This window comes from Sebastes fasciatus, chromosome 5 (assembly GCF_043250625.1).
Source record: "Sebastes fasciatus isolate fSebFas1 chromosome 5, fSebFas1.pri, whole genome shotgun sequence".
Classification (NCBI taxonomy): domain Eukaryota; kingdom Metazoa; phylum Chordata; class Actinopteri; order Perciformes; family Sebastidae; genus Sebastes; species Sebastes fasciatus.
The window spans coordinates 30,132,065-30,153,188 of record NC_133799.1 but is presented as its reverse complement, the minus strand read 5'-3'; the positions used below and the strand labels follow the sequence as shown (position 1 = coordinate 30,153,188).

The 21,124-nt window shown below is 38.9% G+C and overlaps 1 protein-coding gene across 5 annotated transcripts; it reads left to right on the top strand.

The window, feature by feature from the left end:
• Positions 1-1,410: 1,410 nt before the first annotated feature.
• Positions 1,411-20,043, top strand: prrx1b (paired related homeobox 1b). 5 transcript variants are annotated; one of them, XM_074636335.1, is made up of 5 exons: positions 1,411-2,124; positions 9,316-9,491; positions 13,823-14,004; positions 17,630-17,695; positions 19,767-20,043. In XM_074636335.1, exons 1-5 carry the CDS (start codon positions 1,872-1,874, stop codon positions 19,897-19,899), a joined length of 810 nt encoding a protein of 269 aa, XP_074492436.1. In that variant the 5' UTR covers positions 1,411-1,871; the 3' UTR covers positions 19,900-20,043. The 5 variants fall into 5 exon arrangements, with proteins under 5 accessions (XP_074492436.1, XP_074492438.1, XP_074492439.1 ...); XM_074636337.1 differs by having other exon boundaries at positions 1,412-2,124; positions 19,692-19,850; XM_074636338.1 differs by lacking the exon at positions 19,767-20,043 and adding an exon at positions 17,929-17,990 and having other exon boundaries at positions 1,412-2,124.
• Positions 20,044-21,124: the final 1,081 nt, after the last annotated feature.

The following is a 21,124-nucleotide window of genomic DNA, read 5'->3' as shown; positions in this document are numbered from 1 at the left end:
TTTATAGCAAATAGTTGTTTGTGCTATATTAATGTTTTGAATGTCATATAGAGCACCTTAAAGGACCCATATCATGCTAATTTTCAGGTTCATGCTTGTATTTTGTGTTTCTACTAGAACATGTTTACATGATGTAATGTTCAAAAAAACTTTATTTTCCTCATACTGTCTGCTTGAATATATCTGTATTCACACTCTGTCTGAAACGCTCCGTTTTAGTGCATTTCAACGGAATTTCAACGGAATTTCAACGGAATTGCAACACAATTGTGTTGCCTGGCAATAGTTTGGGTCCATGTTTACTTCCTTTCAGCTGATGTCATTCACATACACTGCAACAGGATATAAACTGGGACACATTTAGAATGTTTACATTTAAAACCGTATAATGGTCCAAATGTTGTATATTTGTGACATCACAAATGGACAGAAATCCTAACGGCTTGTTTCAAAAGCACAATTTCTGAATATGGGCTGTGTGTATTTCTCTGTATATTGAGCGCTTCGATACTTGCACAATATTTATGAAGCGCTTAAACCTGCTTTATAATATTAAAGACATGAAAATCTTACTTTTTACGATATGGGACCTTTAAATGCCATCTTTTTTATGTTGGGTTTGCACATTTTGGGGGCCCTAAAGCAGCTGCTTGCTTACAGTTATTTATCCCAACCCCACTTTATCTGTACATTTTAAAATAATGGATTCAGTTGGACTTCTTTTAGCCTATATATTTGTGTCCCCTGTTGCCCTGACAGCTCAGCCTGTGCTCATGCGGACAGATCTGTGGATAGACTGACTGGCACGGGTTATGGTTAATTTAATTGGTGGCAAACCGCAGGACAGTCAAGGGTGGCTTTATCAACACACACAAGCAGTGATAACACCAGACTCTCTGAGCCCCTCTCACACGCTCACACACTCATTAGCTATAGGTGGTGAGGTTTGCCAGCCAGTGGAACGAAAACAGGCCAAAACGAGAGTGTTGATGGTGCTGATGGGGATGTTTCTGCCTGAAGGGAGGGAGGAGGAGGGCTGGTGGTGGTAGAGGCCTGTGAAACGTCAGACACAACATAAAGGCTTTGCCACGTAATTATGGGGCTCTCTTTCATTTAGTGGGGGGGAGAGAGAGAGAGAGAGAGAGAGAGAGAGAGAGAGAGAGAGAGCGAGGGGGGGAGAGAGAGAGGGAGATAGAGAGAGAGAGAGAGAGAGAGAGATAGAGGGAGAGAGAGAGAGAGAGAGAGAGAGAGAGAGATAGAGATAGAGGGAGAGAGAGAAGAGAGAAGAGAGATAGGGAGAGAGAGAGAGAGAGAGAGAAGGAGAGAGAGAGAGAGAGAGAGAGAGACTATAGGACTCTATAGCCTCGAGGTGCGGCGGTATCGTCCTGCCTCCTCTCTCCTCTCTCTCTCTCTCCTAGCTGCCGCTGAGCAGCTTTGCGCACACACGGAGCTCCTTCGCGCATCTGGTCGTCATCAGCAGCAGCAACAGCTCTTCCTGCTCAGATGTGACTCAACCAGAGTGGGAAGAGAGCTGCTTCTTCTTCTTCTCCTCAGAGGACTTCTGTGAAAAGCGTCTTTGAGACTTCTCTCTCAAGTTGATTTTTTTTCTTGTTTGCCGTTTACGCGCTCCGCTGGATGGATTAGTCTGTAGGAGGGTTTGATCTGGAAGGCGAGGAGAGAAAACTTTTGCTGAAGTTTGTGTTTGAGCCTCCTGCGTGGCTGATCTGGATGCACAGAACAGATCCGCGTTCCTGCTCGGAAGAACCGAGTCTCTCTCTCTGGCTGCTTTCTTTCTGGAGGTCGTGCGTAATCTTGCATGTGCCAGGATCTTCTCGTGATTCTTCCTCTTTCTCCTCTTCCCAACTTGCGTCATGACTTCTAGCTATGCACATGTAATGGACAGCAGGCAACAAGCGTCGATATCAAACCGCCTGGAGAGCCCGATCACGTCGAACCTGGAGAACCTGCAAGCCAAAAAGAACTTCTCGGTGAGCCACCTGTTGGATCTGGAGGAGGCCGGGGAGATGGTGGGCAGCCAGGCGGACGAGAGCGTCGGGGAGGCGGGCAGGAGTCTGCTGGAGTCTCCGGGGCTGACCAGCGGGAGCGACACCACCCAGCAGGAGAGTAAGTGAAACAAGAGCCCGAAAGGCTGGAAGACTGAACAGATGGGAGATCCAACTTTTTTTTTTTTAAATCTTGTGATCAAAATATATTAAAATCGCCTCCCGGGTGTGTTTTAGCCTAGATGTGGAAACAAAACCACGAGTTTATCAGGACTCGATCTCCAGGAAAACACCCGCAAAATTTCACACACAAATGTATATCTCTTAATGAGCAGCTGCAAACTAAAAGTCATTTGTTTTCAATATGTCCTGGCGCGTGTCCGCGTGCAGAGCGCATGAATGGAGCTCGAACGCGCATGGAAGGAATCCTTTAGTGAGTTTTGGCATCATGCATCATCCCTGACGGCCTCCCACTCAAAACGGCCATTAATTCACCATTAACACTTTGATGTCAGCGAGGTATGGTGATGTTGGTGGACATGGTCAGTGAAGTAACCTCGCGAGTCAAACTCTAAGGGTAATAAATCTCTCTCTTCATGACCTAAATGAGGCCATATTTTTCTTGATCGTGCACGTTTTGATTTTTTTTATTTAAGGCAAGGCAGCATTTGTGGAGCACATTTCAACAACACGGTAATTCAAAGTGCTTTACATAAACATTAAAGAACATTGTGACAAAGTTTTAAAAGAACATTAAGACATAATTAAAACAGTTATAAAAACATTAAAGTTTAAGAGAAAAAATCGAGTAAAATGAATAGCCTATAATTTAAAAAATGCTTAGGAGTCACATGATCACAGTGTCACGTGTGTGATAGTTTGATTATCAACATCTGTATAAATGTATCACTAAATGATAAAGGAAAAAAAACGTTTTCATTCCTCCGTGTGTGCGTAAAAATGAGGCCAATCTAAGCCGAGTTTGGTGCGCTAAGACGCGGATACTGCTCGCTGAGCTGCCGCTGTGGCGCTCCAACCTGAAACCCAGAACTATTATTTCCAACTTTATTGTATTAAAATGTGCCGTTGTGCGCATGAAAGTTGACTAAAACTCTGATAAATCCGCAGTAACCCGCCGCTCTTCCTCTCTCTCTCTCTCGTTGTGAGAGTAAATAAACCTCCTCCTCCTCCTCCTCCTCTTCTTCTGCTGCTCAAAGGGCCATTTGCAGCGGCTGACAGAAACGTTATAGGCTTTAATGAGTGTTATTGTTAGTTTTTTAAAAGGCTAAAAATCGTGTGAGAAATATTTGGGAGGAAGTGGTCCGGGTCACGTCGTTAATTCACGGTGATTTTCTGCCTGTCAAACACTTTGAGAATATCGGAGAGCTAAAATCATTTGTCATAATTAGCGCGCGTGTCCTCGCGACAACAATTAAGGAATCAAATAACAAGCATATCATCGGAGAGATGACTTTAACATGAACCAGTTTGGTTTAGAATAACAAATGTTGGTTTGATTTATGGTGTTTTATGTATAGTCCATTTACAACATTATTAGCAGATTTACGCAAGATTCAGATATATAAATAATGACACGTGTTGGAGCCTATAATTTACTTTTTTTCCCGATTTACTGACAGGACCGTGAAAGCAACAGTTTGAGATTTGAGATTTTTTTTAATCAATTTCACAAATTGCGATCAATATTACCCAAAATACGACATTTATGTAGCACAAAAATAAAAGAACATTTCAAAGTAAAATAGCAAAAATGTAAATGTCTGTTTTATTATTTTAGGACTCAATAAGCTCTCCTCTGGAGAATGAGCTTTGGCAGGAGGACTAATTGACTTTCACTGATAGCTGCTAATGAGATCAGTGTATAATCACATGTTGGCCACAGCTGCAGGATGGTGATGATGATGGTGATGATGATGATGATGGTGGTAGTGATGATGGGGACGGGAATGGCTTTGATTTGCTGCCTTAAATGTCACCCTGCAGCTTTAATTAAAAGCTTTCCGAGGCCAAACCGCCGCTCGGCAGAGCACGACTATTAAAAGAAACGCAGAGTTCAACTGTTTGGGTTATTTGGATTTGATTTTTTTTATCCATTTGAAACAAAATTCACAATTAAAACACCAATATCATCTCAGTTGAAGCTTTTTTTTTAAATAAATACAAATAAATTGACAAAAACAAATTGTATACCTGCCGTGCCAAATTTTCACTGTGCTAAAAAATAATGAAACAACTCGAGTAAAATATTGCAGTCATACAGAAAATATATATTCAATATTTTTTATTTTGTCATGTGATCTAATTAACCCACTTTAAACGGTTTTATTCCATTGCTTCTAAAAGAGTCATTTATGTAGATACAATCTTTAACTCCACAGTCCAGTCACAATCATATTTAATAACTGACTTTATGTCATTTTAATATGTATTTTGTTGTCGCCCTTTTCTCCCGTTGTACTAATGAAGTGCGTCCTGATGTTGATGCGAACCTCCAGCCTGTAAAGCGGCTGCTTTCTGGGGAGAAACTATGCGCGGTCGGTCGGTCGCTGGTTAGCCAAGTGCGGCTGCCATCAGCGTTTACAGCCGCACTTTACTGTCCGACTCCTCGACAGTCATCCGCTTCAGTCTGACTTTCACCAACTGATCCAACAACACTGTGCAGCCTGCAGACTCAGAGCTGCTGCAGCACTGATTTATAACACACTGAAGAGATGGGAGTCAGAGTCAGTCAGAGGAGAGATGTTTGATCTCAGCTGCTTCTAAATGTTTCCTCATAAACCACAACATTCAGAACTGCAGGAATGTAATTTATTTAAAAAACACCTCATCTGTATGTAAAGTAGAGAGCTCAGTTTAACACACAGAGGTGGGAGTTTAGGTTCTGGTACTTCACTTGAGTCATTTTCTATCTGAGAAGGAAATATTGTTCTTTTTAGGCAATTTTTTGAATATAGCAGATTTTATTATAGGCTACAGGTAAATAATCTTTATAAATAAAAAAGATATGGCAGTCAAATGTTCAGAAGAATAGCTATTATTACTACTACTAGAAATAATAATAATAACAATAGTTATTATTATTATTATAGATAAATACTATAACATGCAATAAATAAAATCATAGTATAATATGTTATAAAATACAAAAAAAATACAACATTAAAAACTTTCATGACATGATCTTACAGCTGGAGTTTTACTTTGCAGACTTACATTTTACATGCAAAACATAATACATTCATCAAATATTTAGTATTTAAATGGTGTTAATCTATTGATGTTCCAACCCGGGGGGTCAGGACCCCCACAGGGGGGAGGCAAGATAAATCTGAAAGGTCACAAAAGGATTAACAGGATTAGGAAGAAAAAAAAAAAGAAATCTGCTTCTTAAAATTCAGTTTATTTTTCCTGCTTGTATTTTTAATTTTTTAAGTCTGAATATATTTATTCATTTATGTATTTAAAAAGAGAAAAACAGCAGCATAAAAACAAAAAGACTTCCCTCTCCATGTCATCCTCTCCAAAAACAAATAGAAATGAGGAGCCAAGAAAGCAAACAATAATAATAATAAAACATTTTTAAACTCCTCAGTTAAACTGCTCACAGGAGGAGCGGGTGCAGTTTAATTTTAATAACCGTTGAAAGGCCAAAAAGATTGTACAGCAGCTTTTCTTAAACTTCTGAACAACATCTGGGGCTGCATCTGATAAAACCTGCAACGCATTAATCATTTCTCAGTCTAAAGAAATGAAAATGAGCACTTTTACTGTCAACAACATTAAGTAATGTAGATATTAAAAAAAAAATTATATCAATGCTTTGACTCAGGTTTCCTCCTTTGGTCTGCTGTTAATTAGCATCATTAAAATTTACATCAGCTGTAAAAGGGGGATAAACTCTGGATCTGGATCCCCAGAGGGGTTCTGAGATAAAAGTGAGAGGTCACAGGATGAGTCAATTTAAAAGTTACCAGATTTTTTTTTTCTTTCATGCAAAATTATGATCATTATTTAACTGCGTTCAAGAGCCTGTAAATATCCTTAAAATTAAACAATGTGAAACCTCACTTTTTGGTCAAACTGCTCAAAGATCAAACTGTGTTTAAACACAAACTAATATTTGGGGTCACAAGTAGATATTGCTTTATTATAAGGGTTCGCAGAGACTGCAGCATCTGCTCCATGACATGACTCAGGAGTGTGTGACACTGAGCGAGGTGTGTGTGGAAGAAGTAAAAGCAGTAGTACCCTAATAGTAAAATACTCCTTTACAAGTTCTGCAGTCAGAATTTGACTCTGAACATGTAATCACGGTGTTCCCAGTTTGAGTCTGGCCGATAACCTTTGTGCATGTCCTCTCTTGTCACTTCTCTATTAAGGGAAAAATATGTACATACACTATATGTGAGTATTTGAATTAAAATGTTCTTGAAAAGTTAAAATACACATTGAATAGAATTGTTATGGATATTAAAATCTGCCATTTAGGAAATTGAAATTTTAGGGATTTCTTGTATTGCCCAGTTCTCCATCTTTTACATCAAACCTCTTCTCCACAGGTTGAGAAAATGATCTAAAACTTTAGATATTTTAGATTCACTGAGCAAACTTCAACTGCTGAGGAAGATCATGTCATGTGGTTGAAAGCTCGTAAAAATACTTTTTTGTTAAACTACAAGTTTCCAAGGTCAAAACTTAACTCTTAATGTCATCTTTACATAAAGTTTAAAAGTCATCTGCTCACTGAGTTTACATTTTGGAGACTTTTACGTGACAACGCTGAACAAAACAAATCTTTCTGACAGTAAAGGAATGAAGATTCAAATATTTTACTGAAGTAAAAGTATCAATACCGCCGTGGAAAAAATCCTGCTTTCAAAACTATACTACAGTAAAACAGTAAACAAGGAATCGGCCAATTCTCCAAAGAATTACGTTCATATACGACTATGCATAATGCTGCAGGGATTTTTCTAATCAACATATTGACAAAATATTCCCACTAAACATCTGCAAATGATTCACTTTCCCCTCACAATATCCTGTTAAGCCCATTTCATAAATCCCATTTTGAATGAAGAAGGAAAAAATAAAACATCATCAATTTGGGTATGCAGTGTGCATGCCAAATAACGTACAGTACATTACATTGATCTAAAAAAGATCATAAAAGACGTCAAAACTTTTGAGTTTTCATCAGTTTGTAACAAACAACTAATGTTAGTTTGATGCCAACAGTTGTCCTCCACCACTAACTTCAGTTAATCCAAAGAAATAACGCTTTAAAATAAAATAAATAGATAAATAGATAAATAAATAAATAAATAAATAAATAAATAAATAAATAAATAAATAAATAAATAAATACATAAATAAATAAATAAATAAATAAATAAAACAAGAATAAATAAATAATTTTAGATGTTGGCATTAGAAAATGCACATTGAATGAACGTCAGTATTTTCATACTATAATCAGTGTACACGTCTAAAAGTCACTGTGTCATTGAGCTGCAACATATACAGCATGCAGATATTCTGAAAAGATTTTTACCTGACAACAGGCATTTTCTTTATTTATGTTGAATGTAAAATCTGAAACTGCAAAATAAGTCATTATTCCAGCTGCCAGATAAATAGTGCAGTCCCTCTGAAATGTAGGAAATCTCTCAACATTAAAATACTCTCTGTACTGCAATACTTAAGTTACTTCCCACCTCTCTCTCTCTCTTTCTCTCTCTCTCTCTCTCTCTCTCTCTCTCTCTGTGTGTGTTTGTGTGTGTAGCTACAGCTTGTGTAGTGTGTGTGAGTGTGTAATTAGGCGGGAACATGGACGATCACACGCTGTTTTTCGATGTGAAAGTGTTATTTTGTGGTCTTGTTGTGGAGCCACAAGGCTCCAGCACTGATTCCAGCCTGCAGCAGCATTTAGAGCCAACATGTTCACATGCAGCTGGAAGGTGCTCCGCATCCAAAACGGATTATATATTTATCTTGTTTGTTTGCTTGTACATGTGTCTGTTTGTTAGTTTATTATGCCGTGGGAGCAAGGAGCAAGTGGTGTGATTTTGGTGCAGATCTAGGAATCTTTACAGAATCAGTTCACTCAAATGAAGCTACAAAAAAAAATATTTTCTAACATAATTTAAGTGTTATCTCTCCATGTTGCTAATTTTGTTTTTATTCATCCATGTTTTGAGATAGCTGTCTGTGACATTTCTGCCTCCACACCAATACAATGGAGTTTAGTATGTGCTGCTCACTCCATTACTATGGACAGAGAACACTGTCCCAGATTTATTTGCAGTTCAGTTGTACGTTATTTGGCATTCACTTAGACCCAAAATGACAATGAATGTTTTAGTTTTTTCTTCTTAAAAAAATCTGAATAAATCTAATAATTTGTATGTAATTGTTCAGAGTATCTGCGGATTCCTTGTTTACTGTTTTACTTCAGTATAATTATGAAAGCAGGATGTTTCCACGGCGGTATTGATATTTTACTTCGGTAAAAGATTTGAATCCTTGTTCCACCACTGCCAGAAAGCTTTGTTCTGTTCAGTGTTGTCACGTAAAAGTCTTGTATCTCCAAAATGTCAACTCAATGACCAGATGAACATAAACATTATGTAAATATGAAATTTAGAGAGAATTTAGAGTTCAGTCTTAGAATTGGGAGCTGAGACAGGATTTTTTTCACATTTTCACTATTTTCTCTGTCATTTTGTGGATTTTTCTTTTATTAAGATCATTTTTGGGTATGCTTTCCTTTAATTGATAGTGTAGGGTTGAGAGGCAGACAGAAAGTGTGGGGAAAGACAGAGAGATGCAACAAAGGTCCTGGCCAGCTTCAAAATAGGGACGTTGTTGTTTAAATTGTACGAGTCTCAGCCGCTAGGCCACAGCGACGAACGTCACTTTGTCTATTTTGATGCAGATTCATATTTTCTAATGATTCAGAGGATTGCGTCTTAGTGGAGGTATGCTCTCTTTAGTTCCAGCTGCTATGTCATCATCAGATTATTTGTGGTGGAAACAGGGTTCACAATTCACTACTTTCATTTTTGATTGAGGTCTGAAGAGGCAGCAACAGCTCGCAGCAGTTGTTGTTGCATGAATGCGGGGAGCTCTATTTATTATTAAAATGTAATGTGGTCTGACACGGGGCTTTTATTTTTTGATTGTACTGTACCTCCTCCGGCAAAGTGTCTGTAGCTCCAAACTACAAGCACCGAAAGACTTCTAAAGGTTACATTACATCACCTTCTTCTTCTTCTTCTGCTCCCTGTAGATGAACAGATGAACACGGAGGAAAAGAAGAAGAGGAAGCAGCGCAGGAACCGGACCACCTTCAACAGCAGCCAGCTGCAGGCTCTGGAGAGAGTGTTCGAGAGGACGCACTACCCCGACGCCTTCGTCAGAGAGGACCTGGCCCGCCGGGTCAACCTCACCGAGGCCAGAGTCCAGGTACGAACCAGGGAGGGACCTGCATGTGATGTTTCCTTCAGACCTCCAGAGTCAGTCTAAACCTTTCATTCAGGGACTTCCTGCTCCCTTTCAAAATAAAAAGCCTGATTTCTTCAAATTTGAATGTTTGAAGGAAGAAGAAGAAGAAGCTATAAAACTCACCAGATAGCATAGTATGCATGGAATAGGAAGAGGCCTGTGGGGGTTATTCTGTAAACCGCTTTCACTGTATGGACACAAAAATAAACAGATTCTTAGAAACACTCCCAGACACACAGAAACTTGCTGCATTACTTGGTACATCAGAACTGGTTCTTGAGGTTTTGGCACCCCAGTGGGACCTGTTAAGAGATCCTCGGGGTCCTCATGACTCAGAACAGGATTTATTAAATGATTCATGAACAGCTTTGTTTGTATTCTCAACAGAGAGCAGCTTGTTTTATAAGAAACTGCAGGACATGTAGTCGCAAAACAGGGTAACTTACTTCATCTGTTTGCTGTTACACTTAATAGATTGAGTTAATAATCCTACTTAGTGGTCCGTAGTTAACTTGTTTAGATTTTCCATTATGGGCTTTCAAAGGAACTGATAAGAAGTTGTCAGCGCCTCACAAACAATCCTCTCTCATCTTCCCATGATCTCTTGAATAATTGTTGATAGTGTGTGGAGTCTGTGAGCGGTTTGTAAACTCCCCCAAAGGGACTGGATGTGATCAGAAAAGTGGATGTAATGATGTCTAATTTCCTCGGCGGTTTGCAAGATCACTTGATAAACGGCAAATGTGCAACACATGAGGCGCTGCAGCAGAACAGGAGCTAAAATATGACGCGGTAATTGGCCAAATGAGTGAGATCACTCTAACAAGTGTCGTCAATTAAAACAAGCTAGAATATGGATTCAATATTTTAATTGCAACTGGAATTAGTTTTATTGAAAATCGTCTTTGGGAAATAGTAGCGGGTGTTAGGGTGGGTGGTGTGTGTGTGTGTGGGGCGGAGGGGGGGTGCAATGATGGCATGGGGGGGGTTCTTCATCCAGACACACACACACACACCGAGAAAAGTGAATACTTTCTGTCTGTACATACAGTTATGTTTACCTCTCATATTATTTATCATGATGTAACTGATCACAATCTTCCAGAAGTCTAAGAATTACAAATGCTGCATTAGTTTCTGTATTTACATTTACATCTTTAACCACAAAATATAAAATAAATACAGTTAAAGAATGAAATAACTTCTAGTCACAAGAAATCAGTTCTTGTCTCTGGAACAATACCATTTGATGCGTTAGCTTTGATTCAAATAAGAGCTCAAGTATCAAAAAGACTGAAAATGAAAGCCCACGGTGAAGGTCCATGTGCCGAAACACGTTGGTGAAATAAAGAAGATTCTTCCAGTTAGTCAGCTAGAGTTTACTCCTCTCTCTCTCCCCCTATATTTCCTGTCTGTGTCACTTTCAAATAAGGAAAAAAATGCCCTCCCCCCCAAAAAAACTGTAAAAAAGACACATTGTCACACGCAAATCCAAAAACATATGTGTATTTTTTTTTGAGTTGTGTAAGTAGAAATCCCTGCAGGCTGTGCACAGTCCCACCGAGCTCTAATTTCTAGGGCAACATATTTGTGGCCTGACAGACAAAACCCAGGGCAAAAAAGTCCATATATATACTTGATGGGCCATTAGGGATGGGCCATACCAAACATTTAAGATTCTATACCATACCAATACTATTTATTACAATTTTAACAGTATCGATACCAACACTGATCATTTCTTAAATGGGTATGTGATTTTTCAAAATAATGGTCATTTTTTTAAATATTAAGAGGTCAAATCACACCGGTCATTAATAACAAACTTATTACAAAAGCAAAGATGAAAGAGAAATACATAGTCCAGTATTTTACAGAAATACATTGATAAAATAATAAGCCTCCTTATAACTTTCAGGGTGTGTCGTTATTAAATGTTTGAAGAGGTTACTCTTGTTGATGTGTGTCACCTATAGTGCATCTTGCTGTATTTTTATCTAAAGTAGCACCACACTACGTTTCCTTTCTACCATTCTCTCTTGATGGACCAGCTATGTCAGGGCTGTTTTGGCACAAACATTATACAAAAGTGATGAAAACGTTTGGAAGTGATGTAGCCACATACGTTTGTATTTACATAATTTTACTATCGATATTTTTTTTAAGTAATCAATACCAAATCAGTAGTTTGTGCAGTACTGAAGTATCAATACCACAGTACCAATCTGCCCATCCCTACTTGATGACTCATGGAACTGTGAGCTTGTGTATCTGCATTTATGTTATCACATTTTCTTTCATCTGGATTATAACAGCTAAAGAGAGTACACTTTACAGAGATTTTACTGAGTCACAAAACTGGGGTTCTGTTAAGGAAGTGAGACATGTCCCCCATGGAAATTACACTCTTGGTTGTTCTGGATAAGCTTTGAAATGAGAAGTGCATTTTCTCTACTTATAAGCAGCATAAGAAGGTTCATGCAACTTTTGCTTTAAATGCATACAGGCCTTATACTGTTGTTTATAATGATATGAGTTATACACAACATAATATCTAATGCCTTAATACTGCAGATTAATATATAACTATAATGCTTTTTTCTGTATATTTTAATTGTCTGTTTTGTGAACACACCAGTGAGAGTGTTTGCTCTGAGAGAGAGAGAGAGAGAGAAAGAGGAAATAGTGATGTCGGAGTGAGAGAAGCAGCACATCTGTGAATAATGTGTAGCAGAGAGCGATGCAGAAACGCTTTGATAAAAGAGACTTCTTTGGGCTCATTCCTGAGGCCGTGCGTCAGCAGACAGCGAGCCCCTGCAAGCGCCCTCAGCATCTAATAATGGATTTGATTTCACAGCGAGGAACAACATTAGCACCCCCCGAGTCACATCGTCATGTGTTTGGTGAAGGGTGGGGGGTATGTTCTTAAGTAAGGGGGTACATGGTGAATCGGAGATGAAGGACGTGTGTGTGTGTGTGTTGAGGCTTGTGGGGATGCACACGTGACAATTTAAAGTTTTAAACTGAGACAAGAGTTTAAGTTCAGAGAATCATCCAGAAAAAAAATCTTGGTTTGTTTCATTTGTCTTTAGATGAAAATTTTAGATTATTTTCATTTTTATTTATTTGACTTCACATAGTGCAGAGAAACACAATCATGACACGTGACAAAGGTCTCAGGCCGGAATACAACCAGGAACCTTAGATTGTTCAACCCACTGATGAAGACTATGAGATGTGTTGGAGAGTAGGGATGTCACGATAGCAGAAATTTAGTAGTCGATACCAATACCAGGGAAATCCAATGATTCTCGAGACCAATTCGATACCACGGTAAAAAAACAAAAGTAAAACAATAAAATCCCATGCACTTTAACATCCACTCCTTTGTTACTGTTTGCCTACTGGTTTTTATTAGGAAGTTAAACAGATCATAATTCTCTCTCTATTATCTTTTTATATTGCTGTGAAAACAACTCCTTCAAACAACTGCATTTATTCAAGTTTCTCACCAAAAACCACATTTTACAAGATTACATTTGAACACATCATGATAACGTTAGAATTTACCTTCGCCCAATACTCATTTTTACTGAATAGAGCCTGAAGGCAGCATAATGAATGCACCCTCTTTTCTCTATTGAAATCGGCAGGACGAGAGCTAGTTAACGTTAGCTGTTAGCAGCCGGTTAGCTGCACAGTCCTGTATGGAGCTAACAGCTAACGCTAACTAGCTCTCGTCCTGCCGACTTCAACGCGGATTTGTTGTTTGAAATGTAGCATTATCAGGGAAAAAAAGTTGGATGCGTGAATTTACTGCGTCCCAAACACATTTTCTATTGTCCCCGGGACGACAGGACACCGTTACACCTGACACCTGATGGTAGAGAAACTAGTACCGTCACGTTTTCAGAATTTTTCAGAAGTTTCACCCCTGTTTTACCCTTTAAAGATTCTGATTCTAGGTACATTGTTTCTGATTCTCCTGCATGTAATTCAAATGCAACACCTTCCCATCCACCATCCGAACTCCACACTTTTAATTTTCCGTCTTTTTCTGGTTTTTTTTGGTTCGGTTCCTGTTTTTGTCAATGGCTGCACCACGCCACACAAATGTAAAGATTCTAGATATCTTGCACATCATTTTAGAGCTCACTCACCCAGGGCGACCTAAACAGTTGGTATCTTTGGAACTTTGAATGCTTCTGTAAAGAGTTTGTAATGATTGTAGCATCCACAGAAAAGCTTGTGACGAGACATCTTTCATACCGTTGTCTTCTCTTTGTTTCCAGGTTTGGTTTCAGAACAGGCGGGCTAAGTTCCGCAGGAACGAGCGCGCCATGCTGGCCAGCAAAAACGCCTCGCTCCTCAAGTCCTACTCGGGAGACGTGACGGCGGTGGAGCAGCCGATCGTACCGCGTCCTGCACCGCGCCCAAACGACTACCTGTCCTGGGGCAGCGCTGCCCCCTACAGGTAGAGTCCACTCCGCTCTCTCACCTCACATTCACACAACATCACAGCAACACACACACTGTTTACACACGGCGCTGCTTCGCTACTAACATCTCTGTTAACACTGCTAAAACTCAAACAGTAAAACCACAATGAAGAGAGTCTTGCTTTCAAAAAGTACAAATAAAAAAGTTTCACTAGTAAAAGTTCTCTTCATTTGCAAATAAAGGGGTCAGGATGTTTTGAAAGACCTTTAACTGAGTAATAGAACCCTTAATTCTTCATGTAGTGTTTGTAAAATGATTCAAATATCAACTAAAAAAAAGTAAAGTTATTGTGAAGAAGTGTGATGGGTGAAAACCTCCTATCTCCAGTTTTGGGACTTTTTTTGCTTTTACTTTGGTTGAAAAAGGATGAAAGAGAAGAGGAGAAAGGACAGCAGGAAAGAAATAAGTAAAGAAACTACAGAAGGGAGGGAGGAAGGAAACAAGGGAAGAATGGACTGATGTAAGAAGGGAAGGAGGAAAGAAAGAAGGAAAGAAGAAAAGAAATAAAGGACAGAAAGGGAGGAAATAAGAAAGGGAAAAAGTAAAGAGCGAAGGGCAGCAGAAAAGTAGAAAAGAGAGAAAGAAAAAGTTAAATGTAAAATGTGAAATGTAGAAACAGTGGAGTAAAAAGTATTAAGTCTCCCAAATTTCAAAAATACTCAAGTGAAGTACTACTGCCGTTCTCCAAACTGTACTTCAGTACTGACTTACTTCTCCTCTGCTTTCTGCTGCAGAACATCAAATCACACAAGTGTCTCCAGATGAAAAAGCACGAGCTGATACCACAATAACCACATGTTAACGCCACCGTAACACACGCACACACACACACACACACACACATACAAACACTGACCCTGGCATGGCTTTCTGTTATTGTTTCATTTCCTCCTCCTCTTCTACCTGCACATACTTCTCATAGTTCCTCTGACCATCTTCATCTCTTCTGATCCACCTGGACTCAAACTGGTCAGCGGACCGTTTAATGTGTGTTGCGGGGGGTTCCCAAACGTATTACTCAAAGGTCCGCATATGATTTTTATTCAAAGTCAGAGGTCCGGAACGATAGCCGATAACTTAATAACACCATAATGTATTGTATTCATAAGACGAGCTGGATCTGGATGTGGACCTTGGTCCGCACATTGAGAAGCCCTTTGGTTTAAATGTTTTATTCATTTAAACTTTATTTATACACAGAATATGGGATAGAAACAAGTTAAAGAATAAGTCTGGTTATATTTTTTATTTTGTCTTACTGTTATCAAATCCCATGTTCAGACTCAAACCAACAACATGTTAGTCCGTCTCTCAATACTGTCTGACTTCCTCTCTGTTGTTCTCAGCTCCAAGCCCATTGGTTCCTACTAGGGCTGTCAATCGATTACAATATTTAATGATGATTAATTGCATGATTGTCCGTAGTTAATCATGATTAATCACACATTTGTTATCTGTTCAAAATGTAAGGTAGATGTTAAAGGGAGATTTGTCAAGTATTTAGTACTCTTATCAACATGAGAGTGGGCAAATATACTTGCTTTATGCAAATGCAAATATTGATCCAGAAACCCTCACTGGTACTGCATTTAGCATTAAAAAATACGCTCAAATCATAACATGGCAAGCTCAAGTCCAACAGGCAACAACAGCTGTCAGTGTGTCAGTGTGCTGACTTGACTATGACTTGCCCCAAACTGCATGTGATTATCATAAAGTGGGCATGTCTGTAAAGGGGAGACTCGTGGGTACCCAGAGAACCCATTTTCATCCAGATAAACTGAGGTCAGAGGTCAACTCGCCAAAATGTAGTGTTATCGCGTTAATTTTGACAGCCCTTTCTACTGAAGACTTAAGTCTTTGAAAACACAAATATGAAGTTTTATTTTTAAAAAAGGCTCAGTAATTTCTTAAAACAGCTGGTCACTGTAGTTTTTAATCAGCCAAAAGAAGGAAATGTTGCATTTGTTGGGGACTATTTTCAGCGGCGGATTAATCCACATTTGGTGCTCTAGTGAGTATTTGTGGCAGCAGGACGGTGTATGTGGGATTGAGTCAAAATAAACTAGTGTGTGTGTTCATGGTAATGAAGGAACATGTCACCCAGTGCAACAGTGAGGCTCACTGATGTACCAACTACTTTCAATATAAAAAAACATTTAGTTAATATGCTGATTTAAAAACAGTCTGTTCAGCATTACCTTTCCCCCAAAACGTATTCAGTAAATGCAAATGAATTGTATATGAACCTAATTCCTCAGAGAAACAGCTGATTGTTGTGATGTTAACCCTTGAGTAAAAATTAAAAAGCAGAACTTTGACTTGTATTTTCCCGCTGTGATATTGTGCGGCTGCTTTGGCCTAACTTTTACAACAACAAAACTTCTCTGTGCCAAACTGCCATGTTAAATTAACTGTTTTAAGCACAAACTGCTGCGCTGACATACAAAGTGCAAAACACTAAATCACAGGCTCAGTAAACTGCAGTTTACTGGTTTGTGCTTTCCAGCATTGTCAGTATTGGCTTACAGTTTAAATGATTGTGTAAACTTATAAGTGATTAAAACATCAAACGTCTGACTTCTTGAAAAAAAAGCAGACAGATTTATTGTAGTGTAGTCAGATTTGAGACCACATATACATCTACATATTATAGTATTACAGTTAATTCAATATATACGATGCTGACTTTCACGAGGAAGTCTTATCCTACATCATTTTAAATTCTCTGCGAACTCTATCATGATGACGATTGTTTGACAGCATTATTTTATTATAAAATGCAGCAATGATTGATGAACATATACAATGTTGTGATGCATGATGCATTACATATTTTGATGCAATTATTTTACTGTAATTTTGCATGCTATATGAGATGTTACACCCCAAAATGATTATGTTCAGTTAGAATTTAGCATCTTGTCCTCAATATAGGTTTATTACATTGAAACTTTGTTATGAAAATTTAGCCAAAATAATCCTAAAATACTTTAATACTTCGGTAAAAGTTCGGAGTCCTTCCTCCATCGCTGTCGTGGATACTCTCTGACTTTTCCCTTTCTGTCTCTGTGCTCTGCTGTCTTTCCCCGCAGCCATTTTTCCTACACTGCGTATGCAACAGTCCTGTCTTGCACATATCTAACTCCAAACTAATTGTGTTGAATAAAAACACACTTTTCCTCGCCCCCGGTCCCATCGCTCCCCTCTGTCAGCATGAGCAGGGTGGGACCAGATCCTGTGACCCTCCCGACGAGGTGATAATGTGAAAACAAACCGTATTAAATCCACTGTTGACCCCTTTTGACCCCTCTCTGCTACACTACACCAGATAATGAACGCTATACACAGAGAGAGAGAGACAGAGCTCTACTGGGCAACATTTTTTGTGACTCTGGTTACATTGGTCATGATTTACAGTAATCCTCCGTTATGAAACTCGGTGTAGGATGTCAAACCCTGCGGCCGCGGCTCCAGCTCACTGAGAGCTTTTTGGCCGGACGCGGAGCGGCGAGGGAAATCTTTTTGTGAAGCAGGAATAATGCTATGTGGAACACGCTAATGTGGTGCTAACACTTTGACTGTATATTATCCTAAAGCTGGTATCCGATGCCGGAGGGGGGGCCAGTGCGAGTGCCACAGAAAATGCTGCCCTCAGAGAACAAGTAGGCCTACGCTTTTCACCTGCAGTTTTTTTTCACGTTTTAGTACATTTAAAGTTCTTTTCTGATAGTATTTCTTGAATTTTAATTTCTTTTGAAATGTTTTTGTGTCAAGTTTACATTTACTTAAATATCATGAAGTTTTTTGGGTTGTCTTTAAAGGATCATACCAGTGTTTTTGCACATTTCAAAAGCATTAAATGAGTGTTTTATAATTTCTTCCTTTCCTCTCGCAGCCATTGGTTTCGTTAAAACTAAGAGATAGTGCTGCTTAAAGCACGCTTCAGAGAATCTATTCGGTGAGCATCACGTCTGCTTTTATTTTTGTTAAAGTCATGTAATCATTAATGTAGTGCAGACGTTTTAAATCCATCTGCACTCAAAGCTGAATTATCACACAATGATAACCGTACACTATGTAGTGTTTAAACAAAAGTGTTTTACAAATAAAGTAAATTAAAAAATAAAAAAAATAAATAAAAGAACATAAAAAAACAATCACAATTTTAAGAAAAAAATGTCCCAGAGAAATATTTGAATGGTTAAAGGCTGGTGACTACAAATACGTTTTAAGTTAAATCTTCGCAAAAAGATGAAAAATACCAGCAAACTGCTACGTCGTTCTCAATTCTTCTTATTATTCATGTTGACAACGTTGTCATGTCCATCTAGATTATAATAAGAATCGGAAACGACATTAAACCATTATTCAGACATAGATTTTTTGGGGGGGGTTTTTGTGCAGAAAATTGTTACCCAGCTCCTGCAAAGAATTTCTGAATGTGTGTTTCTCATGATGATTGAGAGGAATCTTAAAAGTATAAATAAATACAAACAAACTGAGTGAATGTTATAAGAGAAGTCCAGAGTTTTTGGGGCAGAAACTAAAGAAAGCTCCAATACATTTAGTCGGATGTGTAGGACCAGACGTCTCTTTAACAATAACAAAAGCAGAAGAGATGGTCACCAAAATAAAGCACATTTTAGCCTCTGTAAACTGACTACTGGCATGAACTGAAAACAAAAAAAAACTGCACAAATCTATGACATTTTGGTTAAAAAAAACAAACAAGTCAATAAATCATGCACAGAGAGAGAGAGAAAAAAACAGAAAGAGATATCTGTCCTCAGTCGTAAGGAGGTAAAACAAACAAACTTCAGTACTAAGACAAAAAAGGAAAAAGGAAATAGACACAAATTAGACAAGAATACAATAATTACGAATTCCTAATCAGAAATAGAAGAAAAAAACAGCTGATGAAAAAATCTAACTGGAAATCTTCCAAAGCTTTCTGTTACATCTCAGAGCTTTCATCAACAGATGGATCTTGATGAAGGCCAAGAGATGTGGCTGAAAGCTCTGGAAAATTTCCAGTTAGAAAATTTGGTCCTTAAAAATGTTTATTTGTCACTCTGTCATTTGTTTTATACTTCATTAATGAAGCAACGCCAGGCTTCCATATTTAAACCCTGAGCTCGGTGCTTTCTTTCAGCCAATGAGTACAACATCTTCTCACTGATGGACTGACTTAATGAGAACAGATTGGGAAAACATAATAAAAACTTTGATACCTCCCTCTATAAAAAAAGAATATTGCTGGACGAAGCCAAACCATGTTCATAAAAGTGATGTTTTTAATCCAATCTAGTGATGATCTGGCCCTCATTAAATATAGTCTGGAAGGAGAATCAGTTAGGAATAAATGATGAAGGAGATGTCTTCTTCCAAATCGTTTGCCAGTTAGGACCTCAATCAGTGAATGCAGGCTTATACTTCAAGACGTTTTAAGCAAAACGGCTGCACAGTTAAAACGTATACTAATCAACAAATCTTACATGCTCTGAGAAATGGTAATGTAATGTGATGGTTAAAATGTGCAAAAACTCTGGTTAGTTTCCTCTGGGTGATTCTTAGGTTGTGTGTGTGTGCCTTAACGTCAGATTTAGTCTCCTGATCAGTGATACCTGTTTTTGTTCCCCTTTTTTCATATTTCCACAGCTGCGGCTCATGCTGAGCTTCAGCTCGCTGTCAGCCACAGGTGATGTAACCTTTTCCCCTCCTCTTGTCTCTCAGCGCCATGGCCACCTACCCGCCCAACTGCTCCAACACCAACACGTCCCAGGGCATGAACATGGCCAACAGCATCGCCAACCTGCGGCTCAAAGCCAAGGAGTACAGCTTGAACCAGGTGCCCACGGTCAACTGAGAGGAGGAGAGGCTGGGGGGCCGGCGCGGGAGGGGAGAGGGGGGGAACCTCTCCGCCGCCGGCCCCCCCGCAGACGGACACCGTCTCTGGGTTGAGCATCATCTTACACAACCTGGATCAAGAAGCCTCCTCTCCTTTTTTGGAGCGGCGATACCACACCTATATGCAAATCGTTGGACACCGAGTGATGGCAGGATTTCCCCTATAAACCGCCTTTTTTTAAATTCTCCTGAGCATCACTGAACTCTCGTTTGTACAAAAAAAAGACACCTAGACTGGATGCTGTAGTCGCATATCTGCATAGTTTTACATTTGTGATTGGGACTGAAACGGAGGGCGAGTTTTTTCATTTTGTTTTCAATCAGAGAAGTATTTCTCGACGGAGACTCGTGTACGGACTACGTGGAATTCCCTTTGGCTGTGGTGTTGGATAAAATTACACACCGAATTTGGGATCAACAACTTTTTTTTCCTTTTAAAAATCAACAACAAACCGACAAGAACTTCCTCTGACATTTATGCAATTTTAATTTTTTTTGGTTTTCCACATTTCTTTCCATGTTATACAACTGACGAGCAAACATCTTCAGCGCATTTTGATTTTCATGTAATAGTCCAATATAAAGGAGAGGCTAATGTATTTCTGAATCCAAAACCATCTCTTAATTTCCTATGATATCCTTTATTTGTAACAGAATAAATACTTGTATATTAATAAAAATGCATTTCAAGCAATGCAATGGCACAGTGTCCAATTCAACAGATTTTACAAAGGAAGGGGAAAATACCAATTTTTCCACTTTTTGGAGAACTTTATAGAGTGAATCTTTATGGTTGGAAGATAAAAACCAAGCTTCAGAAAGTGTAAGAAATAAATACATTTATAGTTGAGACCATTTGGAAAGCAAACTGATCTTGGACCTTGTGCGTGCCCCATAAAAGGGAGATTTACAACTTGAGAACAGATTCTCCTTCCCAGAAAAAACCTCAAGCTGTTCCTGCTTTGTGTGTTTTCTTTTCTCCTGATTACCGCAACCTGAAATCTTAAAAAACAGGATATTCATGAGCAGGGAAATCCTCTCCTCAATATGGAGGGCCCCTGGGCCTCGTTTAACTCCGCGGCTGTCACACAAGGTGTTTCTTCTCCTTGGCCCCTCATAACCTTCGCCGTCAACAAACACATGTCGACACTCGTCCTCGTACGGCGCACGCACGGGGCCATAAA